At 39.5% G+C, this 19,733-nt stretch overlaps 1 protein-coding gene across 2 annotated transcripts in view; it reads right to left on the reverse strand.

The window, feature by feature from the left end:
* Positions 1–1,316: 1,316 nt before the first annotated feature.
* Positions 1,317–19,733, reverse strand: part of si:ch211-196i2.1 (collagen alpha-1(I) chain) — a 99,242-nt gene continuing 80,825 nt past the window's right edge. For both annotated transcript variants that reach the window (XM_051412947.1, XM_051412948.1), the window contains 25 exons: positions 19,232–19,285; positions 18,799–18,906; positions 18,163–18,216; positions 17,895–17,948; positions 17,102–17,155; positions 16,954–17,007; positions 15,979–16,086; positions 15,774–15,827; positions 15,627–15,680; positions 15,299–15,352; positions 14,603–14,656; positions 14,264–14,317; positions 14,130–14,183; positions 13,983–14,036; positions 13,401–13,454; positions 9,794–9,847; positions 9,611–9,664; positions 9,019–9,036; positions 8,668–8,721; positions 8,064–8,126; positions 7,704–7,869; positions 6,620–6,729; positions 5,575–5,655; positions 5,130–5,312; positions 1,317–4,538 (listed from right to left, as the gene is read on the reverse strand). In XM_051412947.1, the coding sequence (XP_051268907.1) occupies positions 4,389–4,538; positions 5,130–5,312; positions 5,575–5,655; positions 6,620–6,729; positions 7,704–7,869; positions 8,064–8,126; positions 8,668–8,721; positions 9,019–9,036; positions 9,611–9,664; positions 9,794–9,847; positions 13,401–13,454; positions 13,983–14,036; positions 14,130–14,183; positions 14,264–14,317; positions 14,603–14,656; positions 15,299–15,352; positions 15,627–15,680; positions 15,774–15,827; positions 15,979–16,086; positions 16,954–17,007; positions 17,102–17,155; positions 17,895–17,948; positions 18,163–18,216; positions 18,799–18,906; positions 19,232–19,285 (1,851 nt within the window). In that variant the 3' untranslated portion in view covers positions 1,317–4,388. The remainder of the gene's footprint in view (positions 4,539–5,129; positions 5,313–5,574; positions 5,656–6,619; positions 6,730–7,703; positions 7,870–8,063; positions 8,127–8,667; positions 8,722–9,018; positions 9,037–9,610; positions 9,665–9,793; positions 9,848–13,400; positions 13,455–13,982; positions 14,037–14,129; positions 14,184–14,263; positions 14,318–14,602; positions 14,657–15,298; positions 15,353–15,626; positions 15,681–15,773; positions 15,828–15,978; positions 16,087–16,953; positions 17,008–17,101; positions 17,156–17,894; positions 17,949–18,162; positions 18,217–18,798; positions 18,907–19,231; positions 19,286–19,733) is intronic.

Below are 19,733 nucleotides of genomic sequence, written 5' to 3' on the forward strand. Positions count from 1 at the left end.
AGTGGGAGCACTGTGTGTCTGTGGAGCAATTAGTTTACATGGCTCATTGGTCAGGTAGGAGGGCCCCCTAGCAGAACTTTGCTTAGGGCCCCAGGAAGGTCTGGACGGGCTTGCTGTAGACACATTTAACATTTTTGCATGTTCAGTTGACTAAAACACTCCAGATAACACAGTGCAATTAACTGGAATGAATTAATTGAAAGTGTATCACATCAAATTCCATAATATTTTCAAAATACCTTTTACAGTTATATATAGCCTATATATCCGGTAATTTCTTGGAAAGTATAGGAAAAAAACAAACAAAAACACTATATCACAAAGATACAGGGGTATTTTAAATCCACAATCCACATTTTATTATTTAAGATGATTTAAAGAAGTAATGAAGAATTGTAAATTACATTACATTTGTTTGAATGACATTTAAAAAGAATTGGCTACGGCAGCTTTAACTACATTTCTACTGCCAGAGTCCGACCACTGCAATTCCTGCTGCTGTTACTGTTAACACTGCTCCTATTGTGACGACACTGCTGCCACAGCTCCTAGCACTGCTACGACTAACTGTACTGCTGTTACTGTTGCTACTACCTCTAATACTGCCGGTCCAAAACAGATGACTGAGCAATACAGAAGCCCCTCATTCTAATGACTCAAGGAAAGTCCTTGAATCAAGACAGTAAATGCCCCATTGTGCTGTGGATGCTGCTCTGAACTGCCCACACTTACAACTATGCATGGCATGGGTGATAGGGCAGTTATAGTCTGGGTCTGGGTGGGAGAAAGCACAGCGGTAATGGAGAGAGAGGGGCAGTGCTGGGACACAAAACAGAAGAGAGTTGGGGGAGAAATGACCGTGGATGGGGCTGTTGGGAGGAAAAGAGTCAAAGATAAGTCCTGCAGCTGGAGGCTCAGGCACATCTGCTTCTGGGCGGGCAGCTTCTGAGGCACAGCTGAGGGGGTACCACAAACCTACTACCTAGGTACTAAACATGATGAATGCCAGCTGGTCTAGGGACAACAGCAGGGTGAATGGATTTTAGCAAATGGAAGAGACCCAGCAGTCAACTGGTGATCTCCAATCTTCCTCCAGTGCCACCATGAAATTGACATTTGTGGCTTTGAGTTAAATGTCTCGACAGTTGGATACATTGCCATGTCACAGACATTCATGTTTCTCTCAGGATGAAGAAGAACACCTGTGACTCTTCATCTAGCTCCATCGTTCAGTCAAACTTTAATTTGTCCAATACTTAATATAATATTAATATAATTGCACTAAAGCAGAGATGATGAAGCACTCTGAGTCAACATTTGGTTATGTATTTTTTTTTATTCAGCTGACACAATTCTTTGAATGAGCTGATGACGGGATCTCACAAGACAAATGTCCAGCATGTCATTTCATATTTTTTTAAAAATGATAATTTGTACAAAACAAATTAAGTAACAATGATCAGTCTCAGCCAGCTAAGGCAATCATATGGAATGATGATATGACAAATCTAAATACAAAAATTAAACATTGAATATAAAACACCAGGCCAGAATTGCAAACCCGTGGCTAAAATGCTTAAACTTTAATCCAGTTGGTCTGGTTGAGATTAGGATTAAGGACATTTCTTCCCTGTTATATAGCCCCGGCAGCCTCTTGAACAACAGCTGAGAATTTGGTGCGAAGTAAGAAAATGAAGTTTTGGTGTTTTTCCTGCTGCATAGCCGGCAGACTCCGCTCTCACCACAAACTCCCTGAGATCTCACTCAAATGAATCCTCTCCTCCCTGCAGACTGTACGCCACACTGCTCATCACTCACTGCTGACCGCCTCTGGGACACAAACACCAAATCCTGATTCTGCTGAGAAGCTCCCAGGCTTGCTTTCTTTTCTCTGGACCCAAGCACTTCTCAGATTGAACGAAGCAGAAATTCAGGTCGACAGCAATTACTCAATGCTAAGCGGGAGGGAATAGGCACATTTTTTTCACCACGGGGTCAGAGTAGCTCAGGGTACTAGTCCGGCAACTTTTTCTACAGCCAAACTTAAGCATGATCTTTACAGTACAGTGAAATAAATTGCAGTATTTCCTGGGAGGGAACTGGTGGATCTGTAAGCTCTCTGGCTGCCTAAATCCAGTCTTTGGTTTATATGAGAATAACACAAAAGAGAGAATCTCAAAACACTTGAATTGAACTTTTCTATTGTTAAAACAGTAAATAATCTAGTGTGAGCCAATTGGACAGGTACCTAGCAGAATGAAAAGTCATGAAAACGTGATAAACTGTGGTACACTGTCAGCACTAAACTTTAAGCAGCTTTGTTTCTGTCATGGATCTTCAGGAACGTAGGGGGAAATAGTAGCTTGATAATTAGACTGAACTGCCATTTTGTCTCACTTCATTTTTCAGTCTAGCATCGTGTTCATGTTAACCGATTTTTGTTTGGAAGGCAGTACCTTGCCCCTATTTCGTCCTGCAGTCGTTTTTCAATAATATATGATGATTAATCTTTTTATGTATGTATTTTGAATTAAATCAAGTGTTCCTGTGATTTGACCCCTTTTGTGAAAGGTTCATGTAGCTGGTGACTTTATAAGATGCTGTTCATGTATTGTTGTTGCAGTAGGTAAAAATAATGTTGTCATATTTGCTGAAACGGTCACTATACCCTGACAGTTAGTACAGATACTGTGGAAAAATATCCGGTTCCACTGGCTCTTTCTATAACTCCATTCCCAGGTCATCAAATACCAATGCATTGCGTCTCAAAGCCTCAAGCCACCACCCAAAGTGCCGGTATTTGATGACCTGGGAATGAGGCACAATAGTCAACATCTTTCTTGGCTCTGATTGGTTGTTTTCATTCAGGCCCGAGGGATTCTTGCAAATGGCACTAGGAGGAACCAGAGGAACCTGAACTTTCTCACATATTATCTGACTCCTAAACTACTGTTAGTAAAGTTTCAGCAAATCTGACAAAAAGTTTATTTTTTTTAATAAAAGTTAGCCACTGCAGTTTAATGTAGATCTACAGAGAAATGTTTTCCTCTCCGTTTTTTGATAACAGTGTGCAACAGTTTACTAGTTTAAAGGACAAGTCTGATGTCACTGTATTATTTTCTTATTGTCAATAAATCTCTTAAAAGAGAAAACCAACCATACGTCTGTCTCTCAATAGTTTCATATTTGTGTCTGTGGAAGCTGTGTGTAAAACCACTGTGCAAACCTTTAACAACAGCTCGTAATATATAGTCAGTAATATAGTAATATGTCAGTAACCAGCTGTCAGTGATTTCCTAACAGCTGGTTACTGTAGTTTTTAGCAAATGTTAATCTAACAGGACTAAATAGTGAATTTGTTGGGGACTGTTTGGGGAAGCAGGACAGTGTATAGGATTGAGTCAAAATAAACTAGTCTGTTGGTTCAAGGTAATGAAGGAACATGTGCACAAATTGAGCTCTACGGCACCGGGGATGAAGATATATTTGGCTACAAACGATACTTGTTGGTAGGACACATTTTTGGTTTTGGTCTTTTTATGGATTTAACCTGTAACATTTCTAATCTAACATCTTTAAGTCTTGTTTTATTGCTAAAGTCTAAAACTGACCAACATACTGTGGCAACAGCAGCTTCAGTGCCCATGTGAATATCAGTAATGTATGATACCTGAGAAAAAAACTATAACATTTTTTTAAACTGTAAAAAAAATAAACAATGTTTTGTATATTTAACAAAATGAGGAGATTTGGTCTTGCAGTTGACAACAGACAGAAACAAGTATGTATAAGACAATATGACTATCCCCTCTATTGTTTGTGGGATTAAATAAATGACGGCCTTTCAAATGAAACTTGATCAGCACCTTAAGAAAAAGTGACACATCTGAGATCACTTACAGTATTAAAGTAGTGGACTGACAGTGAGAGAGTTTACTGACCTGGTCACGTACGGCCAATGGGACAACAGTAGCTGTGTCCCTAATGCAGAACACATTGTTAAGGGGTCAGTAAGGACAGTCTGACTGTTATCTACACAATGGGCAGGCTATGATGGCAGCCCAAAATATAGAACAAAAATAAAAAAACATTGTATATAAAGGATAAAAAGACATACATTTTTAAATTATTCAATACAAGATAAACGTCTCTGTAAACAAAATTGACTTCTCCGTGAAAAAAGCCGGGGGACGCTTGTGTCCCCTCAAATTCATGAATACGGAGTCACTTTAACTTGAGAGATCAAATCCCCCAAAAAAGGAGGTGACATCTTCAGAAATTGGAATAGATGTTCCAGTTATTCCACTATTGGGGTCCATGATTTGAACAGAGGTTTTTTTGTCCTGGACCTGTGAGTCTTCCGGGACAGCACAGCTTTCTAGCATCTTCTAGCTGAAACACACCGGTCCGACAGTGAAGCCAAACTGGTGTGTGAAGTTTTCCCCTCCCATTACTGCTACGTCTCTGAGGGGAAGCAGCTGGAGGTCCTCGAACTCAAACACAGACTCCCTTGTTCCAGAAACGGTCTCCTCTCCAGGCTGACACAGGGGACAGAAAACATAAATACAATTGTTATAAGTCATAACTTTTTTATGTGATGGTAATACTTTAGCATATTTTATTTTCTAATTGGTTTCAACTAGCTGCAGCTAACAGTTTTTTTGTATTTTGTTTCAAGGGATGCAAGTTATTTTTCCTAAATTACATCCAGGATTGAGAGTACCAAATACCATAAATATGATGTTTTGGCCCTCAAACTACAGCTTTCCAGGTCCTTCTACACTTTAAAGAGCAACAAAAGAAAACACTACTCTTGCTAAAGATGATAAGATAATAATAATATAATTAATAAAATAAAATAGTTGTTATAAAAAGAACCCCTATCACCATGGATAAAACCAAACAAATATCTAAAAGCTTTTGCTTTTTGCAACTACTGTATATTTTTTTAAGGTTAAGAATCTTTCAAATAAAAATTAGTTAAAGTTAAATGTTGCTGACTTTTCTCAGGCCAGCTAAGATTTTTCCTCAACAAGATTTTGAATAACAATAGCAGCAGCATGACCCACATTTCCTCGAGCCTCTCAAGAGCACGGTAAGAAAGGAAGTTTGGAAAACTTTGTACACACCACACAGTCTTTAAGTGCTCCGAGGTAACTTTGCTTCCTTGTGTCAGTGAGGAATTTGACGTCTCTGTCTGTCTGACCCAGTCTGTGTCCTGGATGGCAGGAGTAGGTCATCTTCTGGATGGCAGTGCTACTGTGCAACCTCAGAAAACGCATCTGGACCACATTAGCACCTGGATAGTAAAACTGATAAGAAAGCAATAAGAATGTAATGCATTACAAATGTAAGCCGATACAGTTGTTTATCCTCTTTCAGCTTATTATTCTGGTTTTACAGCGCGTTTACAATTATCTCAATATGTTAGCGTCTGTGTTTTTCAGATTGTTGTGGATTTCTACAGCTTCCAAGTAATAACACCAATGAATGTAGTCTTAATGGACGTACCAATTTTTGATTTGAGATAACATTGTTTTGTTTTGGTTGTTCCCTTCAAAGGGAGTCACTCACCTGAAAGCCCCGCTCCAGCCTGCTGAGCCACTGAAAAGATCCTTCTTCAGAAAATTCTTCCATCCAGGCTTTCATGATCAACTGAAGGCAGAGAAAAGATAAAATAAAAAAAGATTAAAATAATTTTATAGAATAATACATCAAAGAAAAATAATTTTGATAATAATTATGAACTCTAGTAATTGATTCTGTGTACTGTATAATAGTAGTATAGTATAATAGTCTTTCTAGCTTTATTTACTGAGGATGCTCATATGAGATCTAAATCTCCTTTACCAGAGTCCAACACGACAGCACAATTATGTTAAAGCGAGACTATGTGAGTGTGTGTGAATGGATTAATTACAGTAGCTTCTGATGAGCAGTTGGCATCTTGAATGGCAGCCTCTGCCATCAGTGTATGAATGTGTGTGAATGGTTGAATGGGACACGTAGCGTAAAATCACTTTGAGTAGTCTGAAGGCTAGAAAGGCGTTATATAAATGCAGTTTATTTAATATTTAAGTTCACTTGTACTGACTCTTGTTTATGTGTCAAAAATATGCATCAGATTTTTCAGATATGTAATCACAATCAATGAAATGTGTTGGCTTTTATACAGGAATATTCCATATTTTTACCGAGATTGAAAGTAATGAAATAAAATACTTTGTTACTGTATTTAAGTCAGTTTTTCAGGTATCTGTACTTAGTTGTGATGCATTTGAGGGGAATGTGTGGTGTGTGTGTGTGTGTGTGTGTGTGTGTGTGGTGTGTGTGTGTGTGTTTGTGTGGCAAACAGTGGATCTGAGCAAATAAAGTCACTGAATCAAATGATTTCATAACAGCTACTATGGGAATGATGTCCAAACTACCAAATAAACTTTCTTTTAAAGTGACTGTGTCACAAGTTTAAGTTGCAGTCATCACTACAGAAGTGTGATCTGACTGACAATTCATCAAATTGAGATTCAGGTTGTACAACAAGACTATGTGAAGTTAGCGAACACCCCATTGATCCAGAGGTGCAATTTCCTGTAGCCTTTCCCTGGTGATGTCTTTATACCTGAGAGTCTTGAGGATGAAGGCAGGTCTGTTTTGATGTGGAAGAGAAGCTGCAGTAGGCCAGCAGAGCGTCGGCTGGGCTGCCCTGGTTGGGGTCAATGTAATACATTCCTGCAGAGAAAGGTTAGCGTGAGCTCAATGAGATCTGCAGGGATGAAAGTGCTGTGCTCCACACGTACACAAGGACTTGACCAATTCTACCACTCTAACATAGTGGACTGCAATAAAGAAATATTAAAGATGTTGAAAGTAAAATATTTTAGTGTAAAATATTTTTTAGTATATTGTATATGTATTAATACTCCTCCTTTTTGTTCAGTACCTCGAAGACAGTACGGCCATATACAGTAATGGTGCTATGTATGTTTAATGAGCCTGAAGAGTTACGATAAACATGGATATTTCAGTACGGTGGATATGATTTTGTTTCTTAGGATATGGTCTGATAACAGTACAAGTTCAGTGGAGCTACAGGTTGGTTTGAAATAAATATACAAGAAACTTAAAAAGAGAGAAAATAAAATGTAAGACAAACTATTTATCAATTGTTGCTCTAATTTTAAACGTTTAGAAATGGAATAACAACGTAAGAGTTATGTAACTAAAAATCTAACAATTACATTTATTTTTATTCGTCATGATAAAACTATAAAATGTGCTAATTGCTGGAAATTGTAGTTGAAACATTTGAAATAACTGAAATACTGAAACAGTTACAGTGTGCCTGCTGAAAGAAGTGAAAGGTTTCAGCTGAAGCATAACCACTGAGGCTGAAGTAAAACACTGACGTCCAAAATATATACAGGGCAATCATCTGCAAAGAAAATTAGGCTCTGTAAGTTTATTATTTTACCTTTGTATACTGTATATGCTCATTGTTGATGTTTTGAGACTCAAAACAATTCAAAGTTGAGTTTCAAAACATCAACAGTGAGCTGAAAGGAAATCTTGTAATTTTGAGGTACTATAACATGCAGGGAGTGAAGAGCGTAAAGAGAGGACAGTGTCCATAACTCCAGCTAGTTACATTTTTCCTTAAACGTTTGTGTGGTTTTTTAGGTTATTTCACTGTTTCGGGAACTGACCACTGCTGTATTCAGGGTGACAGAACCAGAGCTCCAGACAGGTGGTGGCAGGATGCTCTTTGCTGCCATCAGGAGGATCCACCAGTAGCCGAAGCTCCTGCTGCAGAGAATCTAGCAGAGTCTGGATCAGAGGATAGTTGGGCTTATCGGACACATACATCAGGTCCTGGACAGGAAGAGAATAAAGAAAACCATACAATTAATTGTTAATTTGATATTTGAGGGAAGAGGTCCATTTAGTTTGACTTGTAAGTTATAGGTTTTCTTCATTTCATTTCAGTTTTTGTAATGCTCTTACAAAAATGCTTTTGTAATTCAACAAAACACTTTAGTTAGACAATGAAGACATCAATTACTTGCCTTAATTTGAGTCAACGTCATGTTCAGTGACTGTCCTGGGGGTCCAGGAACTCCAGGTGGACCCTAAAACACAAGATGCACAAATTGGGTATGCAATACAAAAATATCCAGATTGGATATTGGATCCAGATTTGAAAAGATTATTCATCAAAAAGTGAATTTGCAGTGAAAGAAATGTGTCTCTCGATATATCTTAGATTTATTAACACTCAATTAACAAGTGATGAGGCAAGGAGATAAAATACATTTATTTCTCAACACATTTTGACAGTTTTTTCAAATCAAGTAATGTGGTGTTTGATCAGGAAGATCCTAAAATTATAGTGTCACTACGATTAAAAAAACCAAACCGTACCTAAAGAGAGCCAAAGAACTCTAAAATTTGACCCCATTTCCCCTGAATGTTTAACTAATGTTAGCTAAAAGCCAGTCAAGTTATGAATTAAGAAAAATGAAGTATGCACACCATGCTCATCTGATATTTAACTTCTAGTCATTGTCAATGTCGACACTAAAGACACCTCTGTGTAAATTAATATGACAAGCATATTTTTAAACCAGTCAAACTTTAAACCTCAGTTGTCTGACTCTGTTGTAAACTTACTGGAAGCCCCCTCCTGCCGGGCAGACCAGGCAAACCTTGGTAGCCTTTCAAACCCTGCATGGAGAAGAAAATGTGATAAGCACAACATACGATTCAGCACTGTTTCGCTCGGCACACACCATTGCCGATAAAACACATTGATATGGAAATAAAGACTGCTGCAAAATCCCATTACATTCTAACGGCGACTCAAAGTGTGACAGCTTTATGATTATATGTGCCATCAACATAAACCAGAGCGATCCTAACGTCAAGAGATCCTCCAGGGCGTTTGCTTCAGATAACAGTGAGTAAGAGCTGAAGTGAGTTTGATCTGTCAGAACAAGAGTGCTTGAGTTGATGATATCGTACCTTCAATCCAAACAAACCCTGCAACAAAGAGAGAACAGGAGAAGAAAAGGACATTAGTATGATTATGCACTGTGAAGTGGATTTATCAACAAAGAGCTGCCGAGTGCTTTTATCTGCTGCATTAAGAACCCATCAGCCACAGCATCACAGATTTTATACCCTAAGTCGATGGGTTTTTTCCCCCCTAAGACACAGTGGGTTGAACACAATCATTATGTGCTGTTGAACTCTGTTCTTCAGCTGCCAGCCTGTTGAATCATTCAGATTAGTTGCCTGACAGATAACAGTCTGCACTTTACAGGAATGACTGAAGTTGTTATAAAACAATAACATTTCCATCACACGTTTCACTTCTGTTGCTGTCTCTATTTTTCAGACACAATCTAGATAAAAGTATCTGAGTGACAAATGAACTGCTTGAATTTAAAATATAAAATATCCCAAACAAAAAGGAAAGAATGCATAGCATGAATAAAAGTTTTTTCCTAAAAGAATGCAACAATATAAACAACAACATAAAAGCCAAACTGAAAAACAAAATATCAGTCATAAACAAAATATGCAAGATAAGCTATGTTTACATTAAACTTACAGGCAGTCCTGGCATCCCGGGTGTACCCCTGGGTCCTGGTAGACCAATATTTCCCTTAAAAAACAAAAGAGAGCAAAGGAGACAAACACATTTGATAGTTAGACATCATAAAAACGTATTAAAATACAGTAAAAATAAAAAATAAAAAATAAGAAGACAAACTACAATCTTAATTTTGGGTACCTGCTCTCCCTTCAGGCCCAGTGGACCTGGCAACCCAACAGGACCACGAATACCCTAAAAAAAAAAAAAGTAACATACATCAGACATAATGCTTCCAGTGACTCACTCATCAAATATCCATCACACCAATATCTTTCCTAACAAAACATTTAATTACAGTAAGACACTTTCTTTTTGTTCCAGTCAATCTATTTTTGCAGTTTGCGGGACACAAAAAATTAAAAAGGACAACCTGGGCAAGCACTCCTCTGTCAGAGCAACTCACAATGTCAGTCTCTTGGCGTTTTGTACATTTGTGTATGTTTTGTTGTTTTCTACAGTTCTTACCATAACCAAGTTAAATGGAAATCTTGAAATCACTGGAAGTTTAGTTTTCTAACTAATGAATCTTTGAAACGTGTAGTAATGCTGAGGAAACTACAGACCAGGGGTGGAAGTAACAAATAACATTCATTCAGTCATACCAGGGTGCAGGACAAAAATGCACAAAACTGCACTGAAACTTAGGATGGTGTTGTTATGGGTTAAAGTTAACATTATTGTACCTTGGCATTGTTAAAACAGGTTGCATCTACCTTAAAAGTGGCACTCTTGAAGATATTAATTTCCGTTGAGTCATTATGTATTGCCAACGGAGGTAACACAATGGTAATTGAGCCCATTGCCTACCAAGCATTGCAGTATTTGTATACTTGCAGTATTACAAACTGTGTGTGTGTGTGTGTGTGTGTGTGTGTGTGTGTGTTAGATGCAATGTCAGAGAAGGCTTTAAATGGGCCTTTGAGACATTGCATGTCCAGACTATGCTCGCTGTGATTGGCTTTCGGGAAGAGTAGAGGCTGAGTGAACTGTTCCAGTTTACTTTTCTTGTTCTCTCCTGCAGGCTGCGGTGGATGTCTTCGATGGAATGGAGGAAACAGGAGCTCTCCTCTCGCCACTGCAGCTTTAGATTGTCCACCTCTTTCCTTATCATGGTCAGTGCAGCCTCCAGTTCGTTGATGTCCTCTGTCTGCTGGGCCAGGCACGTATCTTGCTGCGTCTGGCTCTCAGTTTGCCTCTTAAGAGCTTTCTCCTTGTTTAAAAGCTTAAGCTGCAGCTCCAAGATCCTGCTCACCCTCATCAGCACAGCCTGTTTGTGGACAAGCTTGTTTGTTTGGAGAGTTGTTTTAACTCCTCCATCTCAGCTGCCCCAAACCCTTATTGGGTGGTGGTAGGATCTGCTGTGTAGCACCCTCAGGTGTATCAGCCTGCTGTGGTGTCCTTTGGAGGATAGGAAACCTGGACTGCACAGTGTTGTGGTTTGATGCTGCCCTAACCTTTTTCTGTTAAACAGAGTCTCTTTTAGAATCAGTGTCCTTAACCTTTTCAATAAGGTGTTGGTGGCATCCAAAGTTTTTTTTCTCTCAACAGTGACCCTTGTTAATTAAGCAGACTCACAAGCATTGTGCAGCAGCCTGCTGTGGTTTCCTTTGGAGCATACCATATCTGGGCAAGGTTTCTGCCACTTCCTTTTTGGTGGCGCTGTTGTGTGCCTGACAGGGGGAGCCTTGACAGACTGCTGACAAGTGGGTACAGTGGGTACAGCTTCACCTATAGCAGTCTGTTGTGGTTTCTATTGGGGGATACGTATCTTGGCACTGTCTCTGTGCTGTTTAGGTCTCCTCTTCTCTCCTTCTCTGCCGGGCCATTTTTCTTGGTGGTGCTCTGTGCCTCACAGGTTGGAGTCTTGACAGACTGCTGATGTTTGGCAGCCTGGTTCTGCCTGCTGAGAATTTAAATCCTTTTATTCAAGGAACCAAAGGTGTGGCTGGCTGGATGGACTTTTTCTTTTCTTTGTTCTTGCCTTTTTGCTTAGTTTTTCCATGTTTTTTTTCCATCATAAAAACACTTATTGGCTCTGTCAAATGAGTTCCTTGTCTCTGTGAATGTTTTGTGTGAGAGTTTGTGGGAGTTTACTGTCAATTTCCTTTATATCCATGGCCTGTTAAATTATTATTTCCAGTCTCCTCAACTGAATTCATTTGTAAAAGGGCGTTTGATTTTTTCCATACTCAGGCAAAAGGAGAAGCATGGTTTGACAGTGAATGTTAGAAGGACATATGCAGTAGTCAAACTTGACATTCAAGGATGCAATGCAACATATAAAATATCTATAGGAATTAACATGAAACTCATTGGAGCTCTGGAGAAAAAGTCAGTTCCTCTCATAATAAGAGGGAAATCACAATAACTAGTGATACCTAAAATTCAGATGTCCAGTAACAAATGTCCAGTAAGCGTATATAGAAATCCTGAGAACAAGAATTTACTTACAGTCAGATTTTATCATTCATTCATGAGATTTAAAATAGTTTAAAAAATTTCAACTTTTGAATTACATAAGAAAATAAAAAGTCTTTGCTCTTGGACAGTTAGCCCCAAGATACATGCAGGATTTGTCAAACTGTATCATCTTATCACAGTTCAGAATTGCTGCCAACAGTTGGTTGGATGCAGATGGAGATACAGACGCTGCCAGTGACTGAGATTGGACTAAGAGCAGACAAGAGGATAGATGCTGTATCTGACAAATAAAAGCTACAGGTGTAGCTGTATTAGCCACACACTAAGGTCTGAGTATCATCACTGTAAGAATGCAGGCCTCTCTTGACCAACATCGTGATCGTAATAAGACCTAAATTAGTTTTATTCCAGTGGTAGCGTATACCATCTCTGCATTGAAGCTGAAGTCCCCTTGTTCAGCATTTGGCCAAGTGAACTACCAATGACACCATCTCACACTGTAACATTGGACATTCTGTTTATATGAAATCAGTAGTGGAGGAAGTATTAATACCAACTGTTAAAAAAAAAAAAAACTTAAGTAAAGGTATGTAAGTATAATCAGCAACCAATCTGAGCTTATTGCTTTTACTTGATAGTGACAGGACACAGGGCAGAGAGAGGGGGAATGACACACAAAGGCCACTGCAGCAAGGACTCAGCCTTGGTACATAAGGCACCAGCTACACCAGGTGAGCCATCTGGGCGTCCCATAATGGAAATTATGACATGAAAGATGACAATTGAAATATCATCAAAAGAGTTTGAAATATTCTGTCAACTAAGTAATCATTTCAGCGGTACTGGTGTTTGGGAGATGCTAGGGGTCCAGTGTAGAAAATGTGATACCCTGCCATATAAGCTGTCCTACATGCTAGACAATGAGTTGGCCAATGGGTTAAATAATAATGATTCCCCTGTGTTTTTATTACAGAGGTGAAGCAGTTGTGCTTCAAATCTGAGTCACATAAATAAATAAAAACAGGGTTTGGAAGTGTTACCATAAATGCATCACAACTTTCTGCAGCTAGTCCCCAGTCCACCACTGTCAAAGACTCATTTAAATTGCCTTGTGATGGACCATGAAGTTTCTCTGATTCTACAGTGTTAATAGTAGGCAGCTTCAAGGCTGATGTCATGAATAAAATATGCTCAGTATCTCTTGTAGTTTTATTGCTGGCTGCTTTCCCATCACGCCTACAGACACAGTTACCATCCAAACACTATTATTGTTTGTTTTTCAGATTATCTCGGTATTAACACATTAAACATTGACAGCTCCTACCTTCATGCCATCAACTCCAGGTGGCCCAGGAAGTCCCATGTCTCCTTTCTCACCCTGAGGACACAAACAATGCAGTCAAACCTACACGTTCAATCAGACAGGAGAGCAGATCAGCACAATAAAGCATTAGAGAACATCATGGCTAAAGAGGTCTGCCAGAGCCCCAACTGAGGCCCACGGGTGGAAGCATTTTATGAAGGTTTTTTTTTTCTTGGAGGGGGAATGTATGACAAAAAAAAAACAGGATGTTTCTGAATGAACTAACGTAAAATGTTTCTTAATTTTCAGCCCTGGTAGTCTTGAGACCTTAAAGGTTTTTGAATATAAATGAAAGTAGTAAAAAACACTGGATTTAATCTAAACCAATATACCGTAATTTATTGGGCTTGTTTTGCCTTTATTAGACAGCACAGGCAGACAGGAAACAGGGGAGAAAGAGAGGGGTATGACTGGAATTGAATTGAATGGCATGAATGAAACCACAAAATCCAATCCTGATCCAAACTTGCTTTAACAAACTGAAAATAATTAGCTCTGGTTGGGTTGGTTTTCACTAAATCAGGTTTATTCATTCTTGTTTACCTCTTTCCCCTTTTCCCCTTGATCCCCTGGTTCTCCACGTAAGCTCGGGATTCCCTTGATGACAAAAAAAAAAAGAGAAATACATCAAGTGGATATCAATTCACTGACTGATCAAAAATGGATAAATGGACAAATAAATTGACTTACGATGAGCCCGGGCCACCCGGGAAGGCCAACCTGTCCTGTGTCTCCCTTTTCGCCCTGAATGACAAATCACAATGTTGGCTCATACATCATATTTATACCAGATGTACACAAAGCATGTGGCCCATATATCCCACCTTTGGTCCTCTGTCTCCTCTGGTCCCTCTGACTCCAGCCTTCCCGCGTTTCCCCTGTGGACAGGTTCGCCATGTTTTTCAATGAGGCAACAGAAAGCAAGAAGGAACACATACCAAACAATCTAATGTTTTATGTATGAATCTGAACATGCAGCGGCTGTCAGAATGGCTGTTTCCATTTCCACTTGTATGCCACGCACGCACACACACACACACCACGATATCTGCATAAGAATTCATGTTTTCAACACCAAGTACAAGCATTAGTATTATAAACAGAGATAATGACTGAAACTGACCTCGGATTCATAACTGTGGATTTTTTCTTAAATTTCTTACCCTCCTTCCAACATGACCTGTCTTCCCTGGTGATCCATTCTTGCCATTGTCTCCCTGTAGGGTTAGAACACAAACTGATGAGTGAAAAAGCAAATTAGTACTGTTTTGGACAACCTCCAGCTAGAAAATGTTTGTGTTACAAATTTGAAAGAAGTTTAAGAAATGTCTGTAATCTAATAAACAGCACAAATTGCCATTTAGGTGAACAGTCAGGAACTACCAATGCATGTATGAGCGTAACAGAGAGTAATTAAACACAAAACATTTTTTGAACTGTTAACATTTATTTGCACTGTATATAGAGAATTCTGTAACATAAATGCCAGTTTGGGGGTTAAAACTGGAGTTTGATGTTCCTTCCTGGTCTGGAAATGTAACTGCTGATGCTAAACTAACTTCAGAAATTGAGTTAATCTGATGTTAAGTGGCCAAATATGATTTACACCAATAATTAATGAAAAGCGGGTTCAGCTCTTCACTTCATTTTTCAAAGTGTTACTAAACAAGATGGGAGTGCTACTGAGCTTCTTGAATTTATTGATATGACTATACGTTGAAAAGAAGCTCCAAAATGGACCAAATGATTTTTGTCCAAATTTGAATCTTTTGGAAAGCTAGAATGTGTAAGAGAAGATGTTAAATTACATATTAAGATGCATAAAGACAACAAGTCACACAGCAACATGAGGATCTTACCTTCTCTCCTTTCATGCCCAGATTCCCCTCAGGTCCTGGTCTTCCTTGCACTCCCTGCAAAGGACCCATAGTTTTTCATCATTATGCTGTTAAAATAACTGGCTGGCTTTCAGACAGACAGCACACACACACACACACACACACACACACACACACACACACACACACACACACACACACACGCTATAATCTGATTGTTTGCTTTTTTCCTCAATAATTAATATCTACCAAACAACAATAATTGTACACCAGCAGCTGAAGATTGAAGAATCAAAATATGATTTCATCATCCACAGTGTTTCTGTGTTGTACACATACACACACTTACAGGAGCCCCTGTGGGACCTGGGGAACCCTGGGGTCCAATCTCTCCAGTAGGCCCCTGAAAAAGAGAAGGAAGAGGCACAAATAAAAAAGTTAGAGTTGTTGAGAGGAAAATAAGCAATCTTCAGCACTGGTAATTAACATCACACACCTCAAACCCTGGCAGAGCCGGGGGACCTCGGATTCCTGGCAGACCATCCTCACCCTGCACAGGTAATTCACATTATTCAGATGGTTTTATGGAAATTTGTATTAGAATGTATTTATCACTCAGGTGTAGCACCATGCAGGGCAGTAGTTCATATATGGTGGATCTGTAATAATGTACAGTAGATAACACGAAAAACCTCACTAACCTGCTCTCCTGGTGGACCGGGAGCTCCCGACACTCCCTTCAGTCCCTGTGGCCCTGATTCCCCTTTAGCACCTTGGTCTCCCTGAGGTCCAACTTGTCCTACTGGACCCTGCCATGCAGATGTCACAAAAAAACAATAACAATTACCTTTACAAGTTAGTTTGTTTTTGTTTTTTCAGGATTTAAATGTGATTTTACTTACTATAAATGAAATTTAAATCAGCTTTTAGAGTGAGATGCTTTGTGACTGGTTTCAACTGCAACTAAACTTGTCTCAGTTTAATGTAAAAAAGTGCACACATTAAATACTGTACAACCTCAAACTTCTGCCATCTGACTAACAACAACATCTGTAAATGACGTGGAGTTTCTCAGCTGTTGGTCTGTTTACAAGTAACAAATAAGGTGCTCGTTGCCAGGGATTTGGTATGTTTTCTTTATTCACCCTTGAGTTAATTTGTTTTGGTATTTTCTATTGCTTGAATGTGGTTTTGTCAAGCACTTTGTTTGCAGGACGTGTCAGTCCAGGTTAATTGGCTGTGCATGGGGAAAGTCTTTAATGGGAGACTGGGCTGGGTGAAGCTGAGTTATTGCAATCTTTTAGGGGGGACCAAAGTGGCGGGCCGAGTAACCGACCGACAGTGCCGTCCCTAGATCCCTGGGATGGCTTGGCTAAAAACCATGTTAGAGGGACATTCTTACATTGGCTATGTTGCTGAGAATTTTTTGTTTCAGCAGTACACCACACACTGTGATGACCATTAAAACTTAAATACCACTGTAATTAGATAGAGTTCTCCTTAAATCACTTTAAAGTGTAGCTGTCACATGAACACTTAATTTACTGATCTTTGCAGTGATAGAACAAAGGGGAAATCGTGTATTTCAAAATGCTGCTTCCATTAGCAATACTGCCTCTGCACAGGCAAACAAACCATATACAACAAACAACTTCCTGATACTTGAGGATACTTACAGGTGGTCCCAGCCCCCCTGTGTCTCCTCTGACACCACGTGCACCAGTTGTTCCCTACAGGACAAACAGAGAGCAAATGTATGGCTTTTGTCATGTATCTGTACCGTGCACAGTGCTGCAGAAAATGCTGAATGGCATCAGCGTTTACCTGAAGGCCCCTTAACGCCGGTGGTCCAGTAATTCCTACAGGCCCAGAATCCCCCTGGAGAGATGGATGAAAAGACATTCCTGTGACATTTATTCTCATTTAACTGATTCAAGCAAATCGCTGTGCGTAACGGACTGTAAAAAGAGGTGTGTTAGAAAGAGTACAGTGTGTGCCTGTCGAGGCAGGGGTTCTCTCAATCTGATGATTAAGCCAGTACTGATTAGTCCCTCTTACTCCCTCTGTCATCAGCAGTGTACTGTTTGTCCACAGTGAAAACATGCAGCAGTTATCAAAAGACCACACTCGTGACCTTGAGCAAAGAGTTAGAGGTAGAATGATTTTCTCTTGAAAGCAAACTCTCAGATTCGTTCTTTTTTTTACTTTACACAAAATATGTACTGATTCAGAACGTAATATCATGGCCTTTGATTTGGCTGCAGTAATTTTTTCCAACCAAGACCAAATGAAACTCTTTGGGCTGATTGATTACATTCAACACTAAAAAAAGACTAATGAAATCATGAAAAGAAATATGAATCCAGAAAGATGAAGATATTTTGTCTGTAAATTGTGACATTAGAATTTCATTTTAAAATTTCAGTGACAACTTTTCGATTGAAACCCATGGCTGCTGCAGCAAGGACTCAGCCTTTGTACATGGGGGGCCAGCTCTACCAGATGAGCTATCCAGGCGCCCCTACAACTTACATTTTTGCTTTACTCTGTTCTGATGTATAGAAACAATTCTTAACAATATAGTGAGTTTCTGACAGCAATTTAAGGAAAATCTTACCTTCTGACCCTGAGGTCCATCTAGTCCCGGGGGTCCTCGAGGGCCTGTGATTCCCTAAAATAAGCATAACAGACCAGAGAAAAACTATAAACATTGACAGTTTGAACATGTGTGGAGACGGAATAAATTGATAAAAGGACAACGTATCTGTCAGGTGGATCAATAAATGTCAATCTCAGCAGTGAACTGCTCCAATAAAGGTTAATTCAAAGGCAGCTGAGAGCAGCATATCATTGACAGCATCAACACATCACGGCAACAAACTGACCTGTAACCCCGCCAGACCTGCAGGTCCCACTTCACCCATCAGCCCCGGTTCACCCTGTGAAGATGAAGATGAACATGACATTCAATTCAATTCAATTCAATTCAATTGTATTTGTATAGCGCCAATTCATAACAGAAGTTATCTCAGGACACTTTTCAAATAGAGCAGGTCTAGACCGAACACTTTATAACATTATTTACAGAGACCCAACAGTACCACCATGAGCAAGCAAGACATCAGGAACAGTTTATGCTGCTGACTAATGGAGCTGATCACTATGTTCATTCTGATCTCAGTGATGTTGCTTCCTTCCTCTTCTTTTCTTACAAGGATCTTTTGTGATTTTGTGTGAAGTTAATGTAATAGTCACTACTAGTTACACAAACAGGAAGAAATAGCAGATTTGTTTATTATTTTCAGTGGAAGATCAATAGTCATTTTATGCTCTGGTTAGTATTTACAGCAGCAGGATGGTGTGGTGTGTGTTCATTGTAATGAAGGAACATGTCAGTGCAACAGTGTGGTCCTCAAATCCAAACATGTTTGATGCTGGGAGTATGCTGTGCCATTAAAATGTGACAAAAATACCAAACCCACCATTGTCCCAAAACTGTTGAGGAGTAAAACTGTGCTCACCATTAGTCCAATGTGGCCCTTCTCCCCCTTTGGGCCCCTTTTGCCGTTTTCTCCGAGGTCTCCCCAAGGGCCTTCTCGACCAGACAAACCTAGAGGTCCTACCTCTCCCTGTCGACAAAATCACAGTCTGATCAGAAACTGCGACCATCACTCAGATCCCAAAAACAATCCCATACACAAAGCCCCGCCCCTTTTTGCTCTGTGCTCCAATAACAGCTGAGCTTTCTCCTTTCCTGTACTGAGATATGCTATGTGCTAGGCTCGTCTACGTGGAAAAGACAAACACATTTTGAAGATGGTTAAAAGATGAAAGCGACATACATATAGTCACATCTTAATTTAGCTAATGTTAGACTTAGTAAGGGTCAGTCATCCTCTTAATCACAGAGCTTGTCCATTCACCAATTTCAACAAACTAAAGTATTATGCTGACCTTGTCCCCTTTGGCTCCAGGATCTCCAGTTTCACCAGGATGCCCGACATCACCCTGCAGAGGAGGAATGAACGTGAGTCTGAAGTTGTTAAACTGTCTGCTGCATGTGGGAACAAAAACAATAGTTTGAGAGTTTGGGAAATATAATTCCTTTTCTGGCTCTTGTTGGTATTTTACTTTTTGTTTTGTTTTGCTTGATTTTTAAATAAAAGATTTAACTCTGAAGCCTGCACGGATGAGAAACTACCACCACATCATCAAGACGGCTTCATACATTCAATGACAAACTGGAAAATTGTGTTTAAAAATGCCAATAAGTACTTTAAAAAGCAATTACACACTCTATTAGCACTCTGCTGGACTTCATAAATGTTTCGATTTCCGATGTTTTCAAGGTGGAAGGTACATTTTCAGGTTGTGGAACACGCATTTCATGAAGCTGAGTGAAGCCTTATACGCCTGTTGAAGGTATCAGAGTTTACAGGCCACGCCAGCTCACTGC

Source organism: Dicentrarchus labrax, unplaced genomic scaffold (assembly GCF_905237075.1).
Source record: "Dicentrarchus labrax unplaced genomic scaffold, dlabrax2021, whole genome shotgun sequence".
Taxonomy (NCBI): Eukaryota; Metazoa; Chordata; class Actinopteri; family Moronidae; genus Dicentrarchus; species Dicentrarchus labrax.